Here is a 26494-nt window from a genome sequence, read left to right on the forward strand (position 1 = left end):
AATTCTGTTTGATGCAAATAGTGGTAAACAATAGTTATTTGTGAATGGTTGCAGTGTAAGCATAGAGCAGCAAGTGTTGTAAGAAAGAACGTTAATCTGTTTTGTAGTGCTATAAATAACGATTTCAGAAAGTGGCCATAATAAAGCATCTCTTTGATTGATGAACGTTAATAAATTACAAAAAAAAAACACAAATAATGACTATGCGTTTACAGTGCTGTGTGGATAATTGACCTAAAAACAAAAATACCAAAATAGGTTCTGTTAGCGCCTTTCTATGCAATTTCAATAACGTTTGCTAGTGTAAAAACAAGAAAAGGAATTTATTTTTTTGGATGTTGCCTCGAAGTTCGTCAATATTTTGCCACTGCTAACAATAAAAGACACAACATTAATTCAAATTGTACCTTACCTAATCCGCTTGTTTTACGACACTATAATTATAAATTCTGTCTCTTAGTTTTTGTATACGCACTGCGAGACGCGTTAAAAGTGATTATGCTAATTGCAAATCATTTCACAAGACTGCCACACACGACACTTATGCGTTTCGCAGTAGATCTTATTATATTCACTCAGCTTACATTCACTTGTGTTGATCAAAGAGCAAGAAAGACACTTTTCGAAACATGATCATTGACGAGCATGGTCAAGCATGACAACATGTGCGCTCTGTATGTAAGGCCAAAACCTTCTCATTACGATGGCAATGACATGCCATCATGCTGTATGGGCACTGGCATGGTTCACATCACATCACGGATAAAAGAAAGTTCAACAAGCGGTACATTATAATTGCCTGTTGAAAACAAAAATTAAACGTTTATTGTGACATCTGGAGACAATTTAGTTTGATTATTTTATTTATTCATTCATAATTTTATAACCATTTTATTGGCTTTTTTCTTTTTTCCTAGGCGTTACACTTTGCATTTACGTTTGTAGTTATAATCTACAGTAGAATAATGCATAAACAAAATAGAATGTCACGAATATGGTGTATGGTGGTGCTGTTCGGTATCGTCAATGCACCCCTGCAGACACTTGCCCTGCATTCATCGTACATGGAAACGGTCAAACAATGGAACCTGCTTAACTACAATTTTCCATGGGACTATCCTGTTGCGAACAAAGATTTTTACAATGCCGAAAACATTGTAGCTACTGGTATCGAAGTTGGTTACGATCGCATTTACTTAGCAACGCCACGGCTGTTCTCCGGAGTTCCAGCGACACTATCATCCATCTCACGGGACAGCTATGGCGATTCACCAGCCCTGGAAGCTTACCCGTCATGGAATCATCATCGAGCCGGTACAAAGGAGTACAACTGCTCCGACATTGGGCTTGTGTCGGTCTACCGTGTCCGTATTGATTCGTGTAATCGACTGTGGGCACTAGATGCTGGAGTTTCGCGATCGCTGGAGGATTTCGAAATCACTTGCCCTCCAAAAATACTCATATACGATCTCTACACCAACCAAGTGGTACGAAGGATTGATTTTCCCACAGAAGTTATCCGGGGTGAATCGCTTTTCACCAACATTATCGTGGATGAGACAACATCTAGGAAGGAAAATCATTGTGATGATGTATTTGTTTACATTACCGATACGGTAGCACCGGGCATTGTTGTGTACGACAGTGAAAAAGATCTTACATGGCGGCTATCGCATCCGGCAATGTATCCAGATCCTGATTTCGCCGAGTCGAGAATTCTCGAGCATAGTTTCACATTGATGGATGGTGTGGTTGGATTAGCGTTCGACCCGGAAGCAGCCATTTTATACTTTCAGCCACTTGCGACGGATCGGTAGGTTGTCGTGCTTTCGTTACATATGTGCTTGATTTGTTTTACCTCTATTATTTTGCCCAAACTTACTCCAATATATATTCAGTTTATTCTCGGTCAGCACTGCCGCTTTGCGTTTTGGGCCGTTAGAATTCGGCAAAGATCTCCCTGTAAAACTGGTAGGCCGCAAATCGTCCCAAGGAATTGGCCTCGCGGCATCTCCACGCGGGGGAACTATTTTTTACTCCCCACTTTCAGAAACTGCCGTGGCTTCATGGAATCCACGCACAAACGAACACAGGTACATCTGAGTCATAGCTTAGAAGCATGCTAATAGTATATTTTCATAAAATTGATTAACAAAACATTTGTATAGAACGAGACATTAATGAGTCATTTGAAAGAGCCGACATCCACCATTTAACCGTGAACCTTTCTGTAGTTTGAACTTACCGTTTGTTTGTCTATTTCAGTCTTCTGGCTCAAGATAAGGAAAGAATTCAGTTTGCTGCCGATTTACGTACGCCTGATCGTGATGAAACCGCACTCTACATTCTGACGTCCAAATTTCATCGTTTCTACTTGAAAAATCTCAACGCTGATGAAGTTAACACTCGCATTTTGCGTATCGATGGTGTTGTGAAGCGCAATGTACCTCTACAACAAAACACACTCTTCTCCAATCAGCATAGATTTGCACCAACCCGACCGAGCTATGAACATGTGTCCAGCAACAGTTTTTACAATTTTCCAGCGTCTTCTTCAAGTCAATTTGACAAATCTCTACCAGTTAGAACTGCCCCACCGTCAAACGGCGTAAAATCGTACTCTTCTTTCGTACAAAACTTTTATGGCAAACCACCACATCCGTACAACTATGAACCGGTAGCAATAATTGACAAGACAAAGCCAATCAATCCATTTTTCGTATTGAACAGTGGTGAAAAAACTTTCCCACCTCCCCATGTACCGAGACCGCAGTTTGGACTTAACGGTGAGATATTCATTCAGAAGGTTAACTCTCAATTTAATGACTTTAATGGGCTACGATTTCCAAAGAGCTTGAACTTTAACGAAACCACGCTGCCGCATTAAGCTTTGCTTATCGAGAAAGGTAACTAGTTAAACCCATTTTTAAGAACTGTTTATATTTTTTTGCATTCTACTTGTTTGGACGTAAGCGTTGGTGCAATCAAGAAACAAAGCGATGATGCGGAATAAATTTTCTTTTTCTTCATTGTTATCAGTAGCTTAAGTGAAACTGTACTTTGCTTTGCTCTTTAAATCAAATTTCAAAAGAATGCATAAAAACGCCCTACAGTAGCTTTCCTTTTAAATTTAGAATTGTTATTACAAAACCTTAAAATAAAAACAACACCCCTTTTCATTTGCCATATTAACACATAACTAGTGACTATTGCAGTTGTTGCTTCAATTCCTTCCAATGTCAATATTAAACTTACCATTTATTTAATTATTTTCTAGCACTCAGCAAATAACTTTTTTTCAATTAAATATTTATACAAACAAATGAGAACCAATGCGAAAATATGTAAATATGAACCAATTAAAGACGATCATTAAGCACAAGCTAAACGAATAAGATATTTAAAATATCATAATCACTGTACATTAAGTACCATCCAAACCATGATTATGGTATGATTTAGAAATAGAAGTGAAAAATAAATAAAAACCAGAGAACATTCAAGTTTAATGAAACGCAAATGAAGACGAAAAAGACGGAAGCTTCTATGTACATAATCTTTTATTAACTGAACTTGCTATCTTTTTTCCAAAAAAAAAGTGATGTTTAGTGACAATAAGTTATAATTAGCAATTAAGGTTATTAATTCGTCAGAACAATAAAATTCGATTATTTCAGTTTATCTGTGCTCTTATTTGTCTTTGGTGCTGGGCGCAGAACAACACGTTACTGGTGATGTTGAAATTCGTGACCGTTCTGCTCAGACGTTGGAATTGAAGAAAGCGCTTCGTTCTACGCTCAGTAGTGATCGCACCGAGATGCTCTTCGTGCAGTGACAACCCGACCCGAATGGCAGATGACTTTTGTGGTTTATCCAAGATACCGTTCGATGAACATTATCTCGAGATAATGTTGACCTTCTTCATATATTAGATAGCTGTGCTGCACGAGTACATTAACCGTAATCGTTTTACATTGCTGAACTTACAGGCCATCGGATTAACTCATCCATCAAAATACAATTTCTATGGTAAACTTTTCAAAGTTAATCAACAACAACCGCCTCAACTTTCCACGACTGCTCATGCATGATCCTCAATAAGTGTATTGATGTCGATGATATGGTAGTATAGTTAATGATGATGACAGATTAACAATATACGAGCTCCACATCGGTTGGTGAAGAAAAAAAACTCCCAGCTAGAAATCATTACAGATTGGTCTGACAACTTACTGTAATAGTTCTTCGAATACATTTGGTAAGTTTATTAAAACTGATCAAATAACTGTCCTTATTTGTAAAAGAACTTTGAGGGATATTAATGAAACACTATTAAATAATACTATTTTACTGTCGGTAATGAGTAATATGAATAAAACGAAGACTCCATTCTTTCACATTTTTTTTTATTGAGATCATTGTACATTTTTTGTGAATACGCTCAATGCGATCGGATAATGATGATATTCCGGGGATATTAGACTTAAGCTTAGTTTTCTTCCTATTTTTGGGCTTATCGTGTGTATTTATAAATGCTAATCATCTCTAATGATAGTGCTAATGATAGGGGCGGCCCGGTGGTATAGGTGATAGGCGCCGGTCTTCAAATGGCAGGACCGAGGATCAAATCCCATCCGGACCATCCCCCCGTAGTGAGGACTGACTCTCCAACTACGAGGTATCGGGAAGTCTAAGTCATGATGAGGAGTCATTAGAGGTAAAGGATTTTTATGGAGTAAAGGTAGTAGACTCTAGAAGGCGGGTTCGGAAGTGGGAAATAGGAAAGTTGAAGTCGAACAGCTCGTGATCTCTGTTGACAAAGACGCAACATCTTAACCTAGGATCATTATGGCCAAAAACCGAACGGCGGGAAGGGATGAATATGAGTGGGCTATCACGAAGTCAACGAGAAGGGACATACAGGGGTATAGAAGATAGAAGTGAAGGAACGTCGAGTTCAGAGGAAAGGATACAAGCGATGAAGTAGGGCTGCGCGTGCGAATGGCCGGATCTAATATCTATTAAACCCAACATACGGCAGCGGAGAGAATATGAGGGCACAGGAACGGTGTAACCGTGTAGAAATCTGCGGACAGCGAGGCGCGTAAACTTATTCTCAACCCTCTTTATTCTCTGCACAGCGGTTTCTCCGCCTGGGGTCCACACTACGCTTGCATAATCCAGAACGGAGCGAACCCAGCAACAGTACAGTGCCTTTAAACATAAAGGATCTCTGATCTCAGAAACCATGCGGAAAAATAGGCCTACTGCTCTATTAGCTTTATTAACTACATGGTTAATGTGTTCATCGAACGAGAGTCCTTCATCCAACTAAACCTCAAGATCTTTCACGGTGGTTACTCTACTTATTTGGTTGCCGCATAAGGAGTAGTCCCATAACAGCCGACCAGCAAAAGGCCTCCCGAAAGAGACGACACAACATTTATGGGGGCAGAACACCAACCCAATGTTCAAACACCAAACAGGAAAGTCACTAAGAGAGCGTTGGAGAGATGGACAGTCGGACGACGAAGACACGGGGAGAAAGATTTTGATATCATCAGCAAAAAGTCCATCAGTTGGAAGAACATTGATGCAGTCATTGATCAATAGGGTAAAAAGGATAGGACTAAGTGCACTTCCTTGAGGAACGCCAGCCAAGCCCACAAATGAAGATGAAAACGAGTGTTCCAATCTGACTAAATAAGATCGATTCGAAAGAAAGAACCCGATCCAGAACAAGATTGGTCCTCCAAACCCAAGTTTCTCCAATTTTGCAAGCAGTAGGTCATGTGGCAAACTATCAAAAGCTGCTTTGAAGTCAGTATATATAGTGTCTACTTGACGTTTACGATGGCCGGCGAGAAAAAGAAGAATGATCTCTAAAAATCATTTGAACCTTTGAGGTATTCCCACCAACTTGGAGCGTTTTTGATTACACACTCATATTTGATCTCTGCTATACTGTGAAAAGATCCTTCACCATCGATCAAATTGCCTTTGAATATTTAATTGAAAATCTCTGATAGCATAAACAACAGCTGTTTAAGAATGATGTGAATGTGACTTTAACTATGGCTTTAATATGGCTTTAACTTTATGGTTTGTTTTTTACCTCGACACTGCATACAAATGTCTGAGGCCAGTAACATTCTTCTTCTTCGTCTTTGGCCTGCTCAAAATTGAGCACGTCGTGTCGACATGGCCTGGTCTCCAATCAGTTTCCAGAAAACTCGATCTAGGGCTGCATCCGATCTCCGACAAGTTAGACTCCACTTGATCCAGCCAACGAGCTCGCTGTGCTCCTCTACGCCTCGTGCCGAACGGGTCTAGCTGACTGACTAACACCTTCTTGGTCGGGCATCATTCATACGTACAATTTCTCCACCCATCTCTACCGTTGAGATAGATGATTGATACTTTTTTAATGGCTGAACTATACTATTTTTTCTTTAGTTTGTAATAGAAGGTAAAATTTTAGCAATACGGTCTGGCCGTCCTTTATGAATTAAAAAAAAGAAGGTAAAATTTTAATCCCGGTTCAATCGTGAATCGCTATACTTAAAGTAGAAGTTTGCAAAGCTCATAATTTACTGTAGGAGGATGAATTACTGCGCTGGTTTGATGGCCGAGGCAGTATTAACTCCGGCAGGGAAGGTAGAACCAGGTATCGAATCCCATCTGGAAAATCCCCAAGTACACAGGAATCAAGCTACAAGTAAGCTCACACGTAAAAGCCACTAATAGCAGACACCACATTCTCGAGGCTGTAGAGCCAAATATAATAAGAAGCAGAATTAATTATACTTATTGCATACGCCATATGAATAATTTCACATTATTTCTTTGAAATATGAATATTTAAGCAACAAAAAATACGGACTCTATTTGTCAGCTTCTTCTTCTTCATGGCTTTACGACCAACTAGGTCACACTGGCCATCGAATGGTTTAAGACTCATTGCTTCCACGTAGTGGGATAGTCAGTCCGCAAGGATGTGATTTGAATACTAGTCCTGGCATGTAAGGACCGGTGCTTCTGTCGCCGGATAACACCGGGTCACCCCAGCTAATTGGGCAGCTAATTTATACCGTTCGAGATGCGCATTATTTGGACTCACGGAGGATGGCTCAGCGTTTATTTTTCTATAAGTTGATAACTGGATTAGCTGAGTTATCTTAAATCACCTCAAGTTTTCTGTTTTATGTTTTTTAATTTATTTCTTCATGCTTAGAATTCTTGGTTTATATCTCGAATGCGTGGATGGTGTTTAAGTTTGTTAGCCATTTCTGGTGAGTAACACGCTACGTCAGGTTTGGTATGTCATTTCATGTAGGATGTATGTGGCCAGATAACTTTGTAACGAAATAAATGCATGAATAATCGTACTTTTTTAACTGGAAAAAGTTGATTTTAAACCATCGAATAATCGAATACATTTTTCCAATTATGTTATCAAGACGTTCGCAATCATTCTAATTGAAACATTATCACAACAAATGACGCTTGGTCGAATGCATCGTACCTAGCTCAATGCTTCCCGCCGTTAAATAAGCTACAAAACGGCTATAAAAAGACACTTCTAGGTGAAACTCCGTCATCGCGGTACTCTCCTAAGCAAACCAAATATTTACACACAGCAACAACAAGCGTAAAGTGAGCTCAAATAGCGTTTAAATCAGGTCCATCAACACCATTTCCCAATAAAGTTACCCCTACGCAGCATCATTATCCCTTTTTGTGCTTTGTGTCAGTATTGGAAAATGCATGTTGATTGCCAATGGGTGATAGGTCCGGCACTTTACTGCTAGTGCCCGCCGTCATCCCATCGTCATCGTAACAGTGTAGCTCAATTGATGTAACATTCGGTGCTGATAAATTGCTGGCTAAGTTTATCCATCTACTTCCTTCCTTTCCGCAGTCTGGCCGATCTTAAAATGGCATTAACGAGCCTAAATGAGCACGAAAACCGGTCATTTACTATCACTCTTGATCTAGTCAACGTATCAAACGTTGCCGGAAACAATTTTGCAAAGCAAGTTTTTCCTCTTGTTTCAAATACCTTTTCATCGGGATGGCGATCCTACTGTCGTAAATATTCATTAACGAATGAGATTATATCAACATATTAAAGCAAGTATCACTAGTATCTTGGAACATTATGCAGAAGTTTCGAGCAGAGTGGAAAACTATACGCTATCCCTTTACGTTAGATAGCGAAGATAAAAATCAAAAGTATTTTTCTCGCGTCCCAGGTGTTCCCGGTCCTTTGCTTGCATTGAATTTTTCCATCCGAGTTAATCTATGCATGAAAATAATTCAATCATACCCTTTTGTTAACACCAATCACGTGGCCTATCATATCTTTGTCGGAGGAGAAATAAATATATTGTAGTGTCGTTGATCGGATTCAATGAAACCCAAAATCAACCTTTAGCACATAATAAACACGCATTGTACCACATTTGAATCAAAGAACACTCGCTAGACACCATAACCTTCCACACTATAAAGGTTTTTCTTTCTTCGATAGCAACCAAGCCTTTCACCATCGTTTCTGTACACTTACCGAGTTGCACATAGTTTATCACAATCATAGTGAACTCTACCTTCGCAGCGTAGAACTTCTAGCCCCAGTTGTTCTCACACTGTTACCTACAATCTCCTTAACGCTTCAACACATATCTCAATGAAGCTCTTATCGGACCTTCAACGTTAGTTATTGCATCTCCACCGCTCCCGGTGTGGTACTATTCCCCTAACAGCTGATTATAATGGTGAAATTTATTATCTGATCTGATCATGCAATATTTCATACGCTGTAACATAACAGGTGTTAACCGGTAGATCATTGAAACAACAATCGCTCGGTTATAGTACATTTATAGAATTGATAAAATATAATTGTAGATGTAGGAAAGTCAATCTATTTAAATCTCATAATGCTTTTTCTAGCAGTATAGCCAAACTGTACTTCGTGACACAAAAATTATAGTTTAGAAAGGGAAATCAAAGAATGCTCAAACCTTTTGAGTTATTTCTTTTATAACATTTCATTTGCATCTTGTGCTTATTGTTTATTGGATTACGTCTCCTCTTTAACAGTTATTTGCATTGCGATCGATGAACTTAAATAGCTTAATTATTGTTTCTTATTTTGTTTTGCACTATAAGTACTACACAACAATTTGTACGCGTCATTGTGAAATGCGTGTTGAACAAAAACTTCAACTTCGAGTGTGGTGTGCATACTATCGGTTACGAAAAGCAAAAATCTTGCTGCAGCATTTTTGTATGAAAACTTCAATACATAGTACAATAAAACAACAAAATACATAAATGAATTACTTCGCCCAAAGCAATATACCTACACACGGATATCTTCAAAGCTTATCAGTTCACACTGTACATTTAAAACGCACAGAACATGAACAAATTTTCAATAAATTTGGAATATCCGTATTCAATATCCACATTAAAGTGTCGCAGCATTTTCCTTATATTTCCTGATGGTAATGTTTGTTTCTAATAATTCGACAGTAAAACCAAATTTTCTATCAACCCACGCGAAATAGCCAAACGATTAAAGATTTAAGATTTAAAAAGTGTTTGAAAAGTGACAATGAAAAAGATATATCTAAGCTTATCGTAGGTAAAATTTGTTAGCAATCATTTCTTAAATTTACTTGAATGTTGAACGCTTTTTCTCCATTACTTAGCAAAACAACGTTCCAGACCTTTTCTGTTTGATGCAACATCTGCGCATGTTGTTGCTTTTCAAACCGCGTGCACCTTGTTATCAATGAGGAGAACGAGATGGATCATACCTCGGGTCGATAGGGTTGTAAATTTTCGGTTGTTCCTATATATACCAAGGCTGACACCGCGAGAAGCTCGCAGTAGCTTCCGATACTTTAGCACGATAACTCGGTTTTTACCAGGGACCTTTCACTCCTTGCAGGTCTACTGATGTGTGTTACGGTTGTAGAAGCGGTCATATGTGTTTTTGTTCTTGCTTCAAGTGCGTTGGAAAACTTAAGTGAACAGTGAATTTTCATTTAAATTTTTTTTTGTCCCTGACGCAAGATACGTAGTGCTACATAGACTAGTGGTAGTGATGATTATAATTCTATGAATTGCTTCAGTGATCATTGTTTGAAAACTTGTTCCACTGTTGGTGATTGTTTGACCGTTGAAAATATTCGTATTGTGTTATATTGTATCTTCTGAAGCACTCGGTAAAAGATATCATGGCAAACAATTGTCGTCTGGGAGCACGACTTCGAGTTTTAGTAGCGATAATTGTTCTGATTTGTGTGTGTCTAAAGCAAGTGAAAGGTAATAAATATTTTTATGTGCCATTTTTGGTAATAGCATAAATTGTAAGTTATTTTGTAAGTTATGTAGTGAACTTATTTGTCTACCAAAAACAAGATCTTAAACTTCCCCAACTTTGAAACAGACATATGGCAAAAATTAATCTTCTTCTTCTTGGCTTAACGACCTCTAAGGCCATGCCAGCCATCGAAATGGCTTTCTAGACTGCCGATACCACGTAGTTGGTCAATCAGTCCTCACTACGGGGGAACGGTCTGGATGGGAGGATTTGAACCCCGGTCCTGTCGTTTGAAGACCGGCGCCGCTGTCGCCAACACCACCGGGCCGCCCCATATTCTAAATAATATAAACTCAAAAAAAAACACTGGAATTCATGCATTTGGTTCATCATGAAACGTGTTTATGGCATGTAATTTCAAAGCAACAGTATCCCAATTATAGAAATCACTTCTCAGAGATCATATGAGATGAAAACCGAAAAGATTCGTTCTTGTGACCTTATTTTATTGATACGTTGGAGGAAAGGACTACTGGATTGAATAATGCATACTTTATAAAGTTTTCAAAATTATTAACTGCAAAACAAGCAGAGATCTTTATTGCAGTTCTTCATGCAATTAAATTGCACCCACTAGTTTACAAAAAGGTGTGCGGATTATTTCCTATGTCCTTGTTGGCTGTGGAGTATGTTTCTGTAATATTTATCGAATAGCTCGATTTATGAAATTTCATAAAACTTTGCTTGAATCACTAGATGAGTATTCAGTTTCAGCTGGACGTGCGGTACATAAACTAATTTTCCAAACTTGAAGCACACTAAAATGCATTTTTTTCTTCGCGTCCATTATTGTCGTGTTTTCATTTGGATCAGGATTTATGGTGCATTGAACAAACGATGAGTGCATTTTTGCCAGAATTAAGCGTTTCCGTATCAACGTATCTCGGTTGTATCTTTTCTATCCTCTCTACTACACGAATATGCCGTTGGCAAACACCTGCAACGAAATTCTACATATCCACTAATGTTTGGTGCGACGCCTATTTCGCAGGTTCATTTGTAGTTTTTTTTTCTTGGTTTTTTTTTCATTTCGTTCCCGGATACCGGTGTAAAGCAAAAACATTAAAAAATGTGCCTTTGATTAACCAACCAGTCTTTCTGAAGTGAAAGAATTCCATTTTCCGTAACCCCTTTTGTTCTGGGCTACCTTATCCTTGTTGGGCTGTAGTGCCAAGCTGCGGGGTTGTGATGATAAGTCGCGCATCGTTGACATTGCATCAAGCAGACAAAGTGCCAAAGCCTCCGTAAAACAATCGCTCAAAGGCATATTCTTTTCCATATTACCCTACAGCCACAAACACAATCCACAACACCACATTCGTTGGGATACAACTGCGTCATCTATGCTGGCCTGTGTTGCAATTGGGGTTCTATTCTACACGCTTAGTAATATCAGCTGATGACGTCACCTACTGGAAATTTAAGAATTTTGTCCATCCTCACTTACCCAAGCGTCGAACACCCGTTCGTACATGATGGAAAGGGCTTAAGGGATACAAAAAAGGACACAATCATTGCAAACAATTTATTGAAAGGAAAGACAAACATGTATGGTGGCGTGTAAGGTCCGTCAAAACGCATTTATTTGCTGCTTCATTTGATGTGACAAAATAAACGACGAAATGGCAAAAGTATTTGAATTTTGTGTTTCACTTCCACGCTAGACATCCACCTACGCCAACTTTTCCCGACCCAATGCTCAATATTTGCATGACTAAAACTGTAAGCAACTTTTAGCTTTTTCTGTCGAGCACCATCAGGAGCTGCTGTAAACGGAGGACAGTAGATAAACCGGGTGTATCTATCGCCTTAAGGAATGTTTATTTTCAAACATTCACCCAAAATCCACAATCCATGAGACGCGGTATGGCTCATATATCAATTTCCATTCGTTTTTGTGTCAAAGTGCAGGAAACTACAATGAAATAAAACAGTAAATAAAAAGGTCTTCATACTAGTTAGTAGAATAGCTGTTTGCTTAAATGTTTTTTTTTCCGTATTGATTTGCTAAAGCAGATAAAGATTGATTTGTAAAGATCGAAACATTAGGTATCCCATTTGTGTCACACGAAAAAAGGGGAAAAATTCCACCAAAAAGGATAGTATTTTTAACAATTTTTTGCTATTTCTTTCTGCCCTAAAACGAATTCTTAGTTTCCTTTTGTGTGAAAATTGATACGAACTCAAACAACCCAATACTCCGTCATGCAACACCGATAAAGATTCGTTTGTTTGCTAATTGGTGACGGGCTCACTATCCAACAGTCCATTATGCCTGACAGCATGGACTCATGTGCGTCATTCTCTGCAAAGAAACTACAACCAAACAAAACAATGTTCCAATTTTCCATATCGTAAGGTACGGCCAATCTTGCCGAATTATGATTAAGGAAAATATGCAACGCAGGTGGAGGTGTTCATTCGGATGAAATATTTGATAACTCCTGAATCACCCATTTCTCGAATCAATACATTCAACAAATAGCAGTATGGAAGCAGGTTAGGCATGATATTACGATTGTTAGGTACCAAACGTTCTTCCTGTATTCGGTACGTGCGTAGCTGATTTTGGAACACTTTTTTTTCATCACAAAAATGTGTTTGAAGCATCAATTGTAGAATAAGGAGAAGGTTCCAGCTCGTTCAATTTACCCGATACCAAGTAGTTGGTACGCTAATTATTTTTCAATTCCTTTTACAGTTTCTCAGTTTAAATATTTCGTATAAACTGCAGGTGAATCGAGCGATTATCATGAGAAGAATTGTACATTTAAGACAATATATCGGCCAATCTGAAACATTGACCGAGTTTATAGAATTTATAGAGCAACGTCTTAATTTTAAGGAAACAATCAATCATTTTTTCCCAGGTGGTCGAACATAATTTGTGCAACAGTGCAACAATTTGATAGTGGGTTTCGGTACGCGTGACCGTCGACTCAGCGGGATACAGCGGGAGCCACATGGGAAATATTGCTATGTACCCACACGCACACACACACACACACGTCATCGATTTGTTTGCTCAATCTAACGGTCAAAAACGAAACCAATTAACCGATGTTTCTTCTGCTTTTTACCTCTTTTCCATCATTCTGCGCTTCCTTAAGGATCCTGTCTAAGCTATGGCCATTCATGTTGGGGAGGTAAGCTTTCGACGCAAAACGAAGGACCTGGCGAACATGCTCATATCAACGTTTCTTACAGCGCACGGCAAACGGGCAGGTCCGCCGGGACGTACAGCTTCTAGTGATGCACCGGTCGCTGTACAGTTTCAACCGCAGCCACTGTTAGACCAAGCCAACCCACTCCCTGCTGCTTTAACCGGAGCGGAACGGTGGGCTTTGGTCAAAGTTCTCCCGGAAAAGGTACACGGGTTCCCCAACCACACACAGACATGCCATGCACAGGAATCCATTTCGTAATGTGACGTTGTAATGCTATTTTTCTCTCTCACGTAGAACGCGTACTATCCATTTAGCAAACTGATATATTCACCGCCGCTTACGGCCACGGGCTCGGGCTCCTTTTTAGTAAACGATGGCTATGGCGCATCTGGATCAGATTCCTCGAGGATTGGTATGGAGTCAACCAACAGTGTGGAAGGCCGACCGGCTGAAACCACCAATGAGTATGTACCAAACACTTTGTTGCAACATTCAACTTATTTGCACTATTTTTAAATCTCAACGCACTACGTTTTAATAGTTCCACATCTTGCGGGATTTTTTTCGTTTGCAATTTTTAAATGTTTTACTGTCACATTAAAACTGACAATATTTAGTGGGTAGTCTGTGAAGCAGAAAGCATAAAAAAATTTTATTGCCGTTTGTGAATCATTCTCAGCAAAGACAACCACATAAAAAAATTATTTACTAGACAATATCATTTACGTACGTTAGCTTTTGCTTATCATGTATTCGAATGTAGCTGTAGGCTGTGTAAGGCTGTAGCAGAACAGTTCGTGATACCATTTGTTATTAATCGGATGATGATGAAATCACACATCGAGTAATACTAACCTTTCTGTATTCTAGCTCCAAAACCCTTTCATCCACAGAGCAGGAACTAGCAGTTGGCGATGATCGTCTCATAAAGGCAGGTACCTTTCCCAACATGCGGCGTAGAGATCATCGGCATAAGAAAAAAACACAATCTTCGCCTACGAATCGTCGATATGATGGACTGGACAACACCTTTGACGAGAATTTGAACATTGCTCGATTTGTAGACCCAAACGATGATGATTTGAGCCAGATACTGCTTCTTAATGCAGCAGCGGCCGCTATGGCGACGATACCCGATAATGACGCTTCCGTTTCAAATGCACAGTACAATCGAAAGCTGTTCAACGATAACAATAAACACTCGGTCCTGCTAAACGCATAAACTATCAAACCTGTAGCAAATCAAGCACATTCCGCAACATGCCAAGTAAATCACCACCAACTAACACAAGGCCATACTGCGGTCTGTTCAGTTACGACCTTTGTCTGGGATGCAAGAGCCATAAATGGAGGTGCAGAACAACGTTTACAACGGTTACGCAGAATATTTAGCTGATTATGAATAGTTTCACAAAAAAGACACATTTTGCATTTCTTAGTGGTTAGCTGTCATACCACGCATTTTGTGTGAAGCAAACTCGGGAACTGCAAAGTAGTGTTTTATGTCACATGCGCAATTCAAGGGCTATTACTTTTACACCCTGGGATTAGGTGTAAGCCTATAATCGGGTGTTATCGTTGAACTTTATCCGCATGTTTCGCCATTCTACACATCGTTTCATGTTGCTCATATCGTCCAAGCGTGAGTTACTAGGAATACGGTAGTAATAGAGTCGAAATGACGATCTTATCAGCAGTGGATGGATATTGCCAAACTTTACTTCTGTTTGCGCTGGGGCTGGGAATTTGGCATTATTCATCAATGGCTGGGCTGGTGATAGATATTCATTTTACTTACATAAAGCATTACAGTGACAATGGCGAAAATTGTCTACAAAAAAAAAAGAAAACAAAACAAAAGCATGTGAGGCCCAAATACCATAACGTACCACCTATGTTTGTGTCGTTCATGTGCATGGTTTACGAAGTAACCGTAATTTCCCACGCATAATATGGGAAAGCCCGTTAATCCAAAATAAATCCTCACAGGCACACATACACACACACTCAATTTGTACATAGACAATTTAGTGAGTAAGCAGGGATTATAGAATCAGATATAAATGTAAAAATTATACTTGAAGTTTCAAATTACTGCGTCAAATTACTGATCAAAGAAAGAAACCGTGTCTTGTTTGAGTGAAGGAATGATCCTACAATCCCACGTCTCCAAACGGCTGGTCCAGGATTCAAATCTCATTCGGGTCCGTCCCCCCGTAGTGAGAACATACTATCTAACTACGAGGTATCGGAAAGTCTAGTACGTCATTCAATAGACGGCGTGACTTTAAAGAGGTCGTTAAGCGAAGAACAAGATGACAAATGTTTTGACCATGTTAACCTTGCTTGGCGCCCATTCTATTGCTTCCTTACTTGCTTATCAAGCGCTACAACCGCTTTGCGGAACCGCTAACGATCCTGCGCAGTCGGCGGCCAATTCGTTATCCCGGTCTTGATGGCGGATGATTCCACGTCATCCTCCCATCTCAATCTGGGCCTACCGCGCCTCCTCTGTTCATGTGGACGTCTAAAAGGACTTTCTGAGCTGGGTCGTCCGTTGCCATGCGTATAACATGGCCAGCCCATCGGAGCCTGGCGAACCCAATTCGCTGCACGACGGTGAGGTCGTCGTAGAGTTCGTATAACTCGTCGTTGTAGCGACTCCTCCATTGTCCTTCCACACATACGGGGCTTCCTTACATACGATCCTTCTGAGCATTTTCCTCTCGAAAGCGGCTAATTTGAACCCCGGTTCTGCCGTGCGTAAGTTCGGAGGATTTTGGAACACTATGGGTCGCATGAGTGCGAACTAACGGCAAAGACATCATCATTAGTGCACGTTGACGAGCGACTTCAATGCGTCATTGCATGGATGGAGAAATGCGCCATAAGTGTGGAGTCGACTGTGGAGCCACTTTTCCCATCACTTCTTCACATGTTTTTATTTCAGCACAATTGAAACGCTGCTACAAAATAACGAAATGAAATTCCCCTTGCTGCAATCGCAATCATGTTCTTCCATGTTGTTTAACCATTATTCTCAAATTATTCATTCATATCAAATTCAAATATGCAAAGTGCATTCTGCATTGTGTTTAGCTTAGCGCCTTTCAAATTGATACTGAAATGATCCCTTTGCTTTGTCCAACTAAGGCAGTATATGTTGCAGACAGTTACATTGTTATTATAGTTGCATTAAAGTATATTCATATTTCTCTATCGGAAAGGACATCACTTGCGCTCATTATGTTAATCCATCAAGTTTTTATTTTGCTGTCGTGCTAGACGGTTGATGAACACTTTGCGGTGTATGCCAGGCTCAAACAGAGTTGAATTGACGACACATAACATACGCCGCCGAAACACGTAAGGCGGTCCTTATGGCGATCAGATCCCGCTAACGAAGCGATCTGGCAGGAACGTATAGCTGAATTGAGTTTAGCAGTTCAGGAGAATCGATGTGGACTTTGAGTCAGTACCGTTCTGAACAGGGAACATTAGAGCGTTTGTACAGAAACTTTAGTTTACGGAGTTCATGAGTTAGCCGTGTTAAGCGTTGTGATAACGTTGTCTAGCTGGTAGTCGTAGCTCAATTTTTGATCTAGAATAACCCCTAGGTCACAGAAGCATTCGTTTCGTTCGAGAATCGTACCATTTAGACTATAATGGAAAAGCCGTGGTTTACGGGATCGGCTAAAAGTAATTGTGATACATTTCTCTGTGCTGAGTTGAAGACAGTTTGTAGAGCACCATGGATTCACGATGTTTTGAAGGCGTTCCTGGTCAGCTGTGATTTTTTCGTTGAAATTGATTTCATTTATTGGGACAATCATCCAAAACGGATGACTTTTCAGTAGTTGGTATTGCATTGACGATTTGAGTCCTATTTACATGAAATAATCAATTGATTACTGTTAAATCTTGTCTATTTGTGTTTGCGGTTCATTGAGCCCGCATGTTTTTTCTTGTGCTAGCACAAGTCCTATCCATAACAACTTGTAACCGCGTGTAATCTAAAAAGTTCGGGTAATATTTCAAATCGTTTCGTACTTTCAACTTAATCAATCACTAGAAAGCAAATCCTTCAACGAATATGAACTACTACCAGAACTATAGCTCATCGCACATACATACATTCAACCATACACACCACAGACAACTAACCATGCATACAGCATTCCCTATCCCGCAAAAATATCAGTCGATCTTAACGACAACCTAATATCGAACGTCGTAAACTGATCGACCAACTTTTTTTAGAGACAGTTGGAATCGCATTCACGCTATCATTCAAAACATATACATTAAAGGTTTTAAATATACACTTAGCCAGAACACCTCAATAAAAGAAAACACGTCTACCTCACGAATTGCATTTATACTACCCGAAATTAAAGGGCAGCATACGTCTTGATTCGATATCCGCAACAACCGTGTAACGCGCACGCTTTTACTGATAGTTCTGTCCAGACTGACCAAACGCAAACGGCGATGGAGGGGCTGTTGACATTTGCTGCTGATTTGGATCGCCCAGCACGGAAGGATCGTCAGACGGTGGAGTGGGATTCCGGAACTGTTCGGCAGATATGCGCGTAAACATGATACCTACACCTTCAATCAAAGCTAACAATACACCGCCTATCACCGCACTGCCGATCATGGCTGGCACACCATTTCGCGCTGCCAAAATTCCTCCCGTAGCCGCACCACTAATTATAGAGTTCCACGGATCTTCTTTCTTGCGAAAGTGCACCAATGTGCAATCGATAGTGCTGAACATGCCACCCCAAACGGCAAAGTTTCCAGCGATTATAGGCGACCGGCTTTTAATCGCTGTTAAGCTTCCAAGCTGAAAGTGAACAAAATGTATTACTAACACGAATCGATTTCGTCCGTTCTTTACAAGAACGTATCTTACCAAGCGTCGATTGAATCCAGATGGAGCATTACGGAATCCTTTTATTGCTTGAAATACTCCACCTCCGATGCAACCCATCGCAAATGCTCCACCGCAATCGTCCACTATACGATACGGGCACGGTTCGCGCGCATACTCTTCCATTGTGGGTTAGGTTATTGTTTATGGGTCTAAAATATATTTAAAAAAAGTTTGATATTCACACTTGATCGAATAATAAATTTACATCATCTTTCATCGAACGTATTATGGAAATGCACTGCGTTGTTTGCAAAGCACCGATTACGCAAATTGGCACCTCATGCATCACAGTTCACGGGCACATGTATTGAAACCCAGTTTCTTTTAATATTTAAAAAGTGGCAAGCTCACGAGGATACTGTATGAACAGGCACTGCTTTATAGATTCGATAAAAGGAAAATAGTTCCTAAAATGTACAGAATAACTCACGTTTTCCGATATTTCTTTCCAATCTCTTTCTGCTTTTATTTCGCTCTGTTCGTTCGTTCGTTTTTGACATTGCCAATGTCGCACTGACGGTTTTCTAAATGCCAAATTGGTTCTCTAGTTCTATAACCAGGAGTTCGGTGCTTCAAAATTGGTCGGAATTCACAAACCGCAACATTTTTCCATATTTTTCAACCATAGTGTAAACCATACAACGGAACCGGACATATCTCTTGAACTGACTTTCAACAGAGTAAACGGTGTTACAAAGATATTTATGTTATGTGTATCGGGTGCCGAAGATAAATAAACACATAAATATTGCGACCTAGTGTGAAGATGCGCGAGTTTCCCTCTGTTTCGTCACCACGCTATTGGCCGTTATCAGTTCTCTATAGCCAATTAAAAGCCTTATCTGATTTCCACTTGTATGCGATATTTCGCTGAATTTAATGACTCAGTTTTAACGATACCACGGATGCGACACATAATACGGAAAAACACACATGCATTGTTGTTGAAGATTCAAACAAGATACAACAGCTGATTCGAACCAAAGAACATCGCCAGAAATGGCTAAAACGAAATGGAATCTGCTCTTCGCCACGTTTATTTTGTCGTGTGTATCACTAACTACTCTGATAGTCTCGCTTTGTACACAGTATTGGGTAATTTAACTTGGCACGTTCGCCATAAAAATGTTCTAACACGCTCAACTAACTTTCTCATTGCAGGTTACTTCGGAAGCTTACGAAAGCAGCGCAACTAAGAACAGTGAAATAAACTACGGACTTTTCACTGGATCGCTGACGCAGAACTTTCTCTCTAACCCGCGGTACTACGACCTAACACGTAAGAAGAAAAGCACCCTTTTCTGGTTCGTAGTAAAACTCAATGAATTTCGTATGCAATTCCAGTCACTTGCCTGTATCAAGAGTACGTTTGTGCATTCAGTTGCCAAAAAAATGAAGAAAACCGGACGGACGAAGTGTTAAAACTTTTAAAAGGATTGCATCCTGCAGAGTGCCCTGATCGCAGTTCAAAGTTGTTATCTATTGGCAGTTCACCGATTCCAAACACATCCTTCCTAAGTAGGCAGACATCAGTATCAGTTTTCGATCGCACCAACTTTATCAACACTGGGCTTTGGGTTTCAACGGTTGTGTTCATCGGATTAGCAATAGGTTTTGCAACAGCTTCGGCTAGCTTCTCTATAATCAACGTACTGTTCAATCCAGTCGAACCGATATTTAATGTATTTGGATTGTTCATATGGAACGGAGTGGCAATCGGTGCTACCGCTCTTTGTATGATAATGTGGGGAGCACTGTTTGCTGGAACTCTAATCGATAATATCGCAATAACCGATACGCTGACGTCACAGTTTCCTTACAGCTCGGCCGGATTGGCCGCACTGGGCGTTTCATACTGGGTATTATTCTTACCTATTTTGATGCATGGACTTAATGTGGGTCTTTTGTTATGGCGCAGGTACATCATCAATAAGGAGCCACTTCCTACGACGATTGATGTAGATCGATCGGATTTAACCATTATTATGTTTTGAATAAATGTACACAGAACACAATATGGTATGCATTTCACCAGAAAGCAATGATAATCTGATATACTTTTTCGTATGAAGTTTTGTCCGCTAACATTCGGAACACAAACAAAATCAAGCTCAAAACTTCCATTGCCTGAACTTCCGTTGCAGATAAAAGGACAATTGTGGTAGCGGATCCAACTCTCCACAAGCGAGGATCGGATTTCGAATCCAGTCATGGCCGTCCTGGATTTTCAGTTTTGACTATCTGTCTTTGATTACTTTCAAGCCAAAGAGACCAGAAATGGTAGACTATTAAGTCTCGAGGGTATAAAGCGACAAAATAAGAAATAAAAAGAAGATCAATGGATCTTGACGACATTACACGCCACAAAACAACTTGACTATTAAATTTTTATTCCACAATATTTGTGGAATCCAAATGTCACCATTTAGCTACTTCTGTCAAAAGATCCGAAATGGCACGACCTTGCGATCACTGTCCTAGTTGTCAAGCAGCGTCCAAAAACGAAGCAAAATACAAGGAAACACGGAGCGTCACGCGCGCAAAAACAGCGTATTTAATTTTGCTGTGTTTAGTTGGCGTTCTTTTTTCCGTTTGGATCTTTTTCTTTGGCAAAGAACAGTGCAATGTTGTGCTTTTGCGTGTCACCATTTTTTACGATAATTTAATACAGGATTGTTCTTGTTCCGTCCGTCGCCAGTGCAAATTCAGCTACCGCTTGTACAGAAAGTACGCCTAAAAATGCCGAGCAAAACACGATCTCGTGAAAGGTACGTGCAGTATGTGTAGAAATAATCGGTGCAAATTGTGCATATTGCGAAATACAGCCGAAAAAAAGCTCTAGTTTTACGGGATGCAACAGGTAGATGCGCATCTGTTCTGTTTCCCGGAATGTCAATCTGTCAAACAATGGACACTAATGAGAGTGCCTGCGCGTGCAATTTGGCGGGCTATAAATGCCCGTCCAAGCATCGTCTCATTACATTTTCTGTAGAAACAGAATCGGCTTACGGCAATGGCCCGAAGGCGTTGAGCATATAACAAAACGAAAACGAAAATGCACGTCTCTGATGTTGTTGAATTTGTTGTTTCCATTTTTCGCAGAACCTCCAAAATGAAGAACGCTAAACCAAATAAGGGTGCAAGAAGAACGATGAGAAAGTTGAAACATAATATTACCGTATCACCACCAAGCGGTCCGGAAGCAACAGAATACGAAGGTGAGATACACGGCATCAATTGTCAAAATGTACGATTTGTTCACCCACTCCTTTTGTGCTTGTTTTTATTACAGTGAATTCTTCCAACTGTTCGGAATATTTCTCAGAAAAGGAAAATGTTTTGTCCGTTAATGAACAAAAAGCGTCCACCGATGAAAACAGTAATAATGTCCAACGACCAAGAGGTCAATATCTTTTGAAACAGTTGTCCAGCTCTTTAAGCCCCAAAATGACTGAAATAAATACGGATGCGGATCGTCGTGTTAGCCGATACGGTCGGCATCAAAAGCAGAAGGACAATTCAGACTACGTGCCAGTAGATCTGATGAAATATGTTGCCAATTCTCCGCTTAAAAGCAAACAGAAAGTGGAAGCTGCCGAACAGGAGAATTCAGTGTTTCAAAAATTAGAACAAACGCCACCATCTGAAGAAGATACCTCTGGCCGGTCTGAGACACCAAACGTGGATAAAAAGGTGCTCAACATGGACGAAATCAAGATTGTTAGCGCAGACGAAAGCAATGCAGATACAAGTACAAGCAATCATACTTTTCTGCACGATTTGGTCGTTCGTAAACGGTCGTCGGATGTTGACAGTGCTAAGGGATCTTCAATAGATCTAGGTAATGGATACCGTGCGGGGACTATATACTGGGGTGCACAGTCCAAGAAGGTTATTCACTGGCCCTGTATTGTTCGGGTCGATCCAGAGACCGAACGAATAACGCGTGTTCATGGAGATAGGATGACGGAAATTCACGTAAGTTTTTTCGCAGATAAAGGTCGCCGAGGCTGGATCAAGGAAAACTACATGGTGCCATTTGAAGGTATGGAAAGTTATTGCGCAGAGGCAAGAAATCTGCGTTATGGAAAGCAGGTCAAACAAGCGCTCAGGGCAAACCTGCAAAAGCGATGGAAAATTGCATGTAATTCAGCCGAAAAATATTTTGCTATGCCTGTTGACGAGCGCATTGCAAAGTATGACGATGAAGTAAAATCGGAAATGTTAACATTGAAAATAACGCGGCATCGCACCGCGATACGCGCGGGCAAAGTAACTCAGCAAGCTGTGTCTCAAATGCCAGAAACAGTGCAATTCAACTATCAGACCGCATCGTACAAGAGAGACCGTTCAACATCACCTGAAAGTCCTGCATTCGAAGCACTGCCGGGCCTCACTTCACCAGGAAATCCGGTGAAACGAGTCAAATGCTCCACGCCTTCAAAAACAACCGGTCACTACGACAGCAGAATCGATCATTTCTTACAATCATTGGACAGTGAGGAAATTAATACTGGTGAACCAAACAGGCTAATGGAAACGGCATCTCCAACGGGCGAAATGAACACGGAATATGAAGATATCTTGACATTTGTCCGGTACTACATGTTCGATGGACGCCCGAATCACGAGATAGAGGAGAGCCTACAATTTCATGTGCGAAGTATATGCTGTCTCAAAAATGTCTCATCCAACCGTGGTACGGAACGCATCGCCAACCGACAAAGATTACAAGCGCTACGAAACACGTTTGAAAAGTTGGGTCTCAAACCGTTGGCAGCCGATGGCAATCAAGGGGTGATTGCAAAAAAATCCAAACAAAGCCAAGTGTTGCAAAGCATTAAGAAAGAACCACAGTCTTTGGAGGACAGGTTCATTTTTCAGCTGGATAAAAACATTCTCACCAAAGGAATTCCGAAAGGATTTGTGTGCTATCTGTGCAACCGGCCCAACAACGTTACCAGATGTAGCAAATGTTTCCAGCATGTGCATTTGCTATGCTTGACCGATGATGCGGCGCAGGTGGCCAAACTGCAGGAACAAATTGACGAGAAGCGTTTCACGTGTGCCATATGCTCTACGACCGAAATGGATGGGAAGAAATGTTTTATATGCAACGATGGGAACGAAGAAACGATCGCTGAGGAAAAATTCCGTTGTACAGAGAGCAAATGTACGCGCGAGTACCATCTTTCCTGCTTACGGCTGTTTCCGCAGTATCGCGTCGTTAGTACCAACACGATTGTCTGTCCGTACCATGTTTGTCATACGTGCGTATCGAATGATCCGCGCAATACGGCATCATTAGCGAAAACGGCACTGATAAGCTGTGTAAAGTGTCCGGCATCATACCACCCGGATGCTAGATGCATACCGGCCGGATCGGAAATACTTACCACCAAACAGCTGGTCTGTCCCAAGCACAGTGTCGAGCAGATAGCACTAAATGTAAATTGGTGTTTTATCTGCGGCATAGGAGGTGAGTTAATATGCTGTGAAACGTGTCCGTTCGCATGCCACCAGGATTGCCTTCCATTCAGTCCACCGGCCGGGAAGTATTTTTGTGAGCAGTGCGAATCTGGACGAATGCCCCTTTACAACGAGATAGTCATCGGTAAGATGGGCGTATTTCGTTGGTGGCCGGCGCTAACAATGCCACCCTCCGAGATACCGCAGAATGTACTGCAAAAGCCACACAAACCATGGGATATATGTGTAAAGTTTTTCAATTCCTATGATATGGCTTGGCTTAACCGCAAACGAATGTACCTGTATCAGCACGAAGATTCGGAAAATTTGGGCGAAGGAAGAGCGGGATCATCGATGGATAAGAAATATCGTTTGGCTATGATCGAGGCCAGTAAGATCTTCCAAATACTGGAATCCACCAAACTGCCACGTCCGTATGGAAGCGTAAACAGCTCTAAGGCCGCCCCAATTTATACAAAGATAAAGTCCAACCGATACGTTCCCCCTTTAAAACAACCATCTGTCAATCGCCGCCAGCTGGATGGTATTGAAGATTCGGTGTGCCGATGCCAACCGCACGATGATGATCCTTGCGGTCCAACATCAGCGTGTCTGAACCGTGCAATCTTTATGGAGTGTAGCGCGAAAACCTGTCCGGCAAAGGAACGCTGCTCAAATCAACGGTTCACTAAACGGATGTATCCCGCGCTGGAGGTGCGCAATTTCGCGGACAAAGGTTATGGTTTGGTGGCACTGGACGACTTGCAAAGTGGACAGTTTGTTATCGAGTATGTGGGCGAAGTGATAAATTCGGAGGAGTTTGATCGACGCGTTAAAACGATGCAGACAGCGAAGGAAGAGAATTATTACTTTCTTACGGTCGAACCAGACCTAACAATTGATGCCGGATCGAAAGGGAATATGTCGCGTTTCATTAATCACTCATGTGAGCCGAATTGCGAAACGCAAAAGTGGACGATTGGCGAAACGCGCGTCATTGGCTTGTTCGCTATTACTGATATAAAAGCGGTGAGTTACTTGACGACTAATATACTCCAACATAAAAAGGACACAATACTAATGGATTTTTTTTGCGATTTCTCAGGGTGAAGAACTGACCTTCAATTACAATTTAGAGAGCTTGGGAAACAGTAAACGTGCATGCTTGTGCGGTGCACAAAAATGTTCCGGTTATATTGGAGAAAAGTACCGCCCATCAAAAAAGGACGACGTTGCATTCGGTAGAAAACCGAGAGGAGACCTTGTTAAAGGCCGAAAGAAAATCGTTAAAGTTAGCAAAGCGAAAAAAGCATCCGTTTCAAGCACGATCGCAGAAGGCATCAATTCCACCGTCGACATCCAACCAGCAGACAACGATGTGGTGGTAGTGCCTGCGCCACCCTCCACAATAGTTGATCTAATTGATGGTAGCGTTCCTGTATCATCCATTGCATCAAATCCAACAATCGTTATCAAGTCGGAGAAGGTGGATGACATTTTTTGAAACTCGTTTTAATATCCATTGTGTGCATTTTATTTAGTGACAGGTCCACAACAACATCCGCAAGGAAAGGACAATCCAAGACTAAGCATTTCTAGGTCGAAAGGTAGAAGCGAATTCAAGATTTATGTTCTAATTTATATTGCGGCATGCTGACTGTGTTGATATTTGTTTTTAATTTGTTTTTTATTTTTTATGTTCATTGCGCCTATTGCGACCTACCTCAATAGAAGTTGTTCATCATGAAGGCAGCAAATACAGTCGTTTTAAGTTTATAGTATCAGTGCGTTAGAAAAAACTAATTCATCAGATGCGTTTAATAGGTAAATGGTCAAACGGAACACGAATTGCAACCGTAGACGGACGAAGGAGCAATTTTCCACCTGTATCTGTTTGCAAGTGTTATCGTTATTCTAATTATACTTGTTGCCACAATTGTGTCATCACATGATTTGACTGTTGAACGAAGAGAAATGAATTTTCCAATAAATGAAACAATTCCCAAATAATGTAATTCCCAAGTACAAGATTTCTTTATTCAACTCAATTTTACCAGAAAGCTACATTCAGATGATATCATGAGAAATTTTGTATACTGTAGGGCTTTTTCGCATTCGTCGGTATAGGTCTATGAATGCACTGCTCGTTGGAACGCTGTACAACTAATTCATGAAGAGCACTTAGTGAGTTACAACTGCGTCGTTGTCAGGGACCTCACCGGCAAAAGGATCTCTTCACAGACGTTCAAGTCACATCCGTGATTTTTTGTTCGATGGAAAGACCTTACTTGCCTCGTAGAGCTGTGGTGCCACCATCCCAAGACGCCGCATTCGATCGAGCCATATCTATCAAGAGACTTTGTCGATATTACTCAAGTTTGAATCCGTAACTCACAACATACAGGCCTCATTCGTCACCCGACTATTCTATCAACTTGCCATCCAGATGTTCATCAGGCAGAATAAGGTAAGATATTCTGACAGGGCGACCCGGTGGTGTATTCGACAGCGGCACCGGTCTTC

The 26494-nt window shown here is 40.7% G+C and overlaps 6 protein-coding genes across 6 annotated transcripts in view; 4 read left to right on the forward strand and 2 right to left on the reverse strand.

The window, feature by feature from the left end:
• LOC126559182 (calexcitin-1) overlaps positions 1-26494 on the reverse strand; it is a 228915-nt gene that overhangs the window by 24114 nt on the left and 178307 nt on the right. The gene's annotated exons all lie outside the window — the stretch shown is intronic.
• Positions 966-2887, forward strand: LOC126557647 (major royal jelly protein 1-like). The gene is made up of 3 exons (XM_050213497.1): positions 966-1813; positions 1899-2093; positions 2266-2887. The coding sequence occupies exons 1-3, from the start codon at positions 966-968 to the stop codon at positions 2885-2887; spliced, it is 1665 nt and encodes a 554-aa protein (XP_050069454.1).
• LOC126558792 (uncharacterized) lies at positions 10222-14785 on the forward strand. Its single transcript, XM_050214861.1, has 5 exons — positions 10222-10338; positions 13507-13542; positions 13604-13764; positions 13858-14027; positions 14434-14785. The coding sequence occupies exons 1-5, from the start codon at positions 10251-10253 to the stop codon at positions 14783-14785; spliced, it is 807 nt and encodes a 268-aa protein (XP_050070818.1). The 5' UTR covers positions 10222-10250.
• On the reverse strand, positions 17772-18655 carry LOC126559200 (mitochondrial import inner membrane translocase subunit Tim17-A). The gene is made up of 2 exons (XM_050215325.1): positions 18482-18655; positions 17772-18412 (listed from the first exon to the last, which is right to left on the reverse strand). The coding sequence occupies exons 1-2, from the start codon at positions 18623-18625 to the stop codon at positions 18014-18016; spliced, it is 543 nt and encodes a 180-aa protein (XP_050071282.1). The 5' UTR covers positions 18626-18655; the 3' UTR covers positions 17772-18013.
• LOC126558709 (uncharacterized) lies at positions 19435-20506 on the forward strand. The gene is made up of 3 exons (XM_050214762.1): positions 19435-19597; positions 19664-19781; positions 19847-20506. Exons 1-3 carry the CDS (start codon positions 19502-19504, stop codon positions 20494-20496), a joined length of 864 nt encoding a protein of 287 aa, XP_050070719.1. The 5' UTR covers positions 19435-19501; the 3' UTR covers positions 20497-20506.
• LOC126556882 (probable histone-lysine N-methyltransferase Mes-4) lies at positions 21180-25475 on the forward strand. The gene is made up of 4 exons (XM_050212426.1): positions 21180-21270; positions 21605-21720; positions 21795-25000; positions 25077-25475. The coding sequence occupies exons 1-4, from the start codon at positions 21242-21244 to the stop codon at positions 25473-25475; spliced, it is 3750 nt and encodes a 1249-aa protein (XP_050068383.1). The 5' UTR covers positions 21180-21241.

The sequence above is a fragment of the Anopheles maculipalpis genome, chromosome 2RL (assembly GCF_943734695.1).
Source record: "Anopheles maculipalpis chromosome 2RL, idAnoMacuDA_375_x, whole genome shotgun sequence".
In the NCBI taxonomy this organism is placed as follows: domain Eukaryota; kingdom Metazoa; phylum Arthropoda; class Insecta; order Diptera; family Culicidae; genus Anopheles; species Anopheles maculipalpis.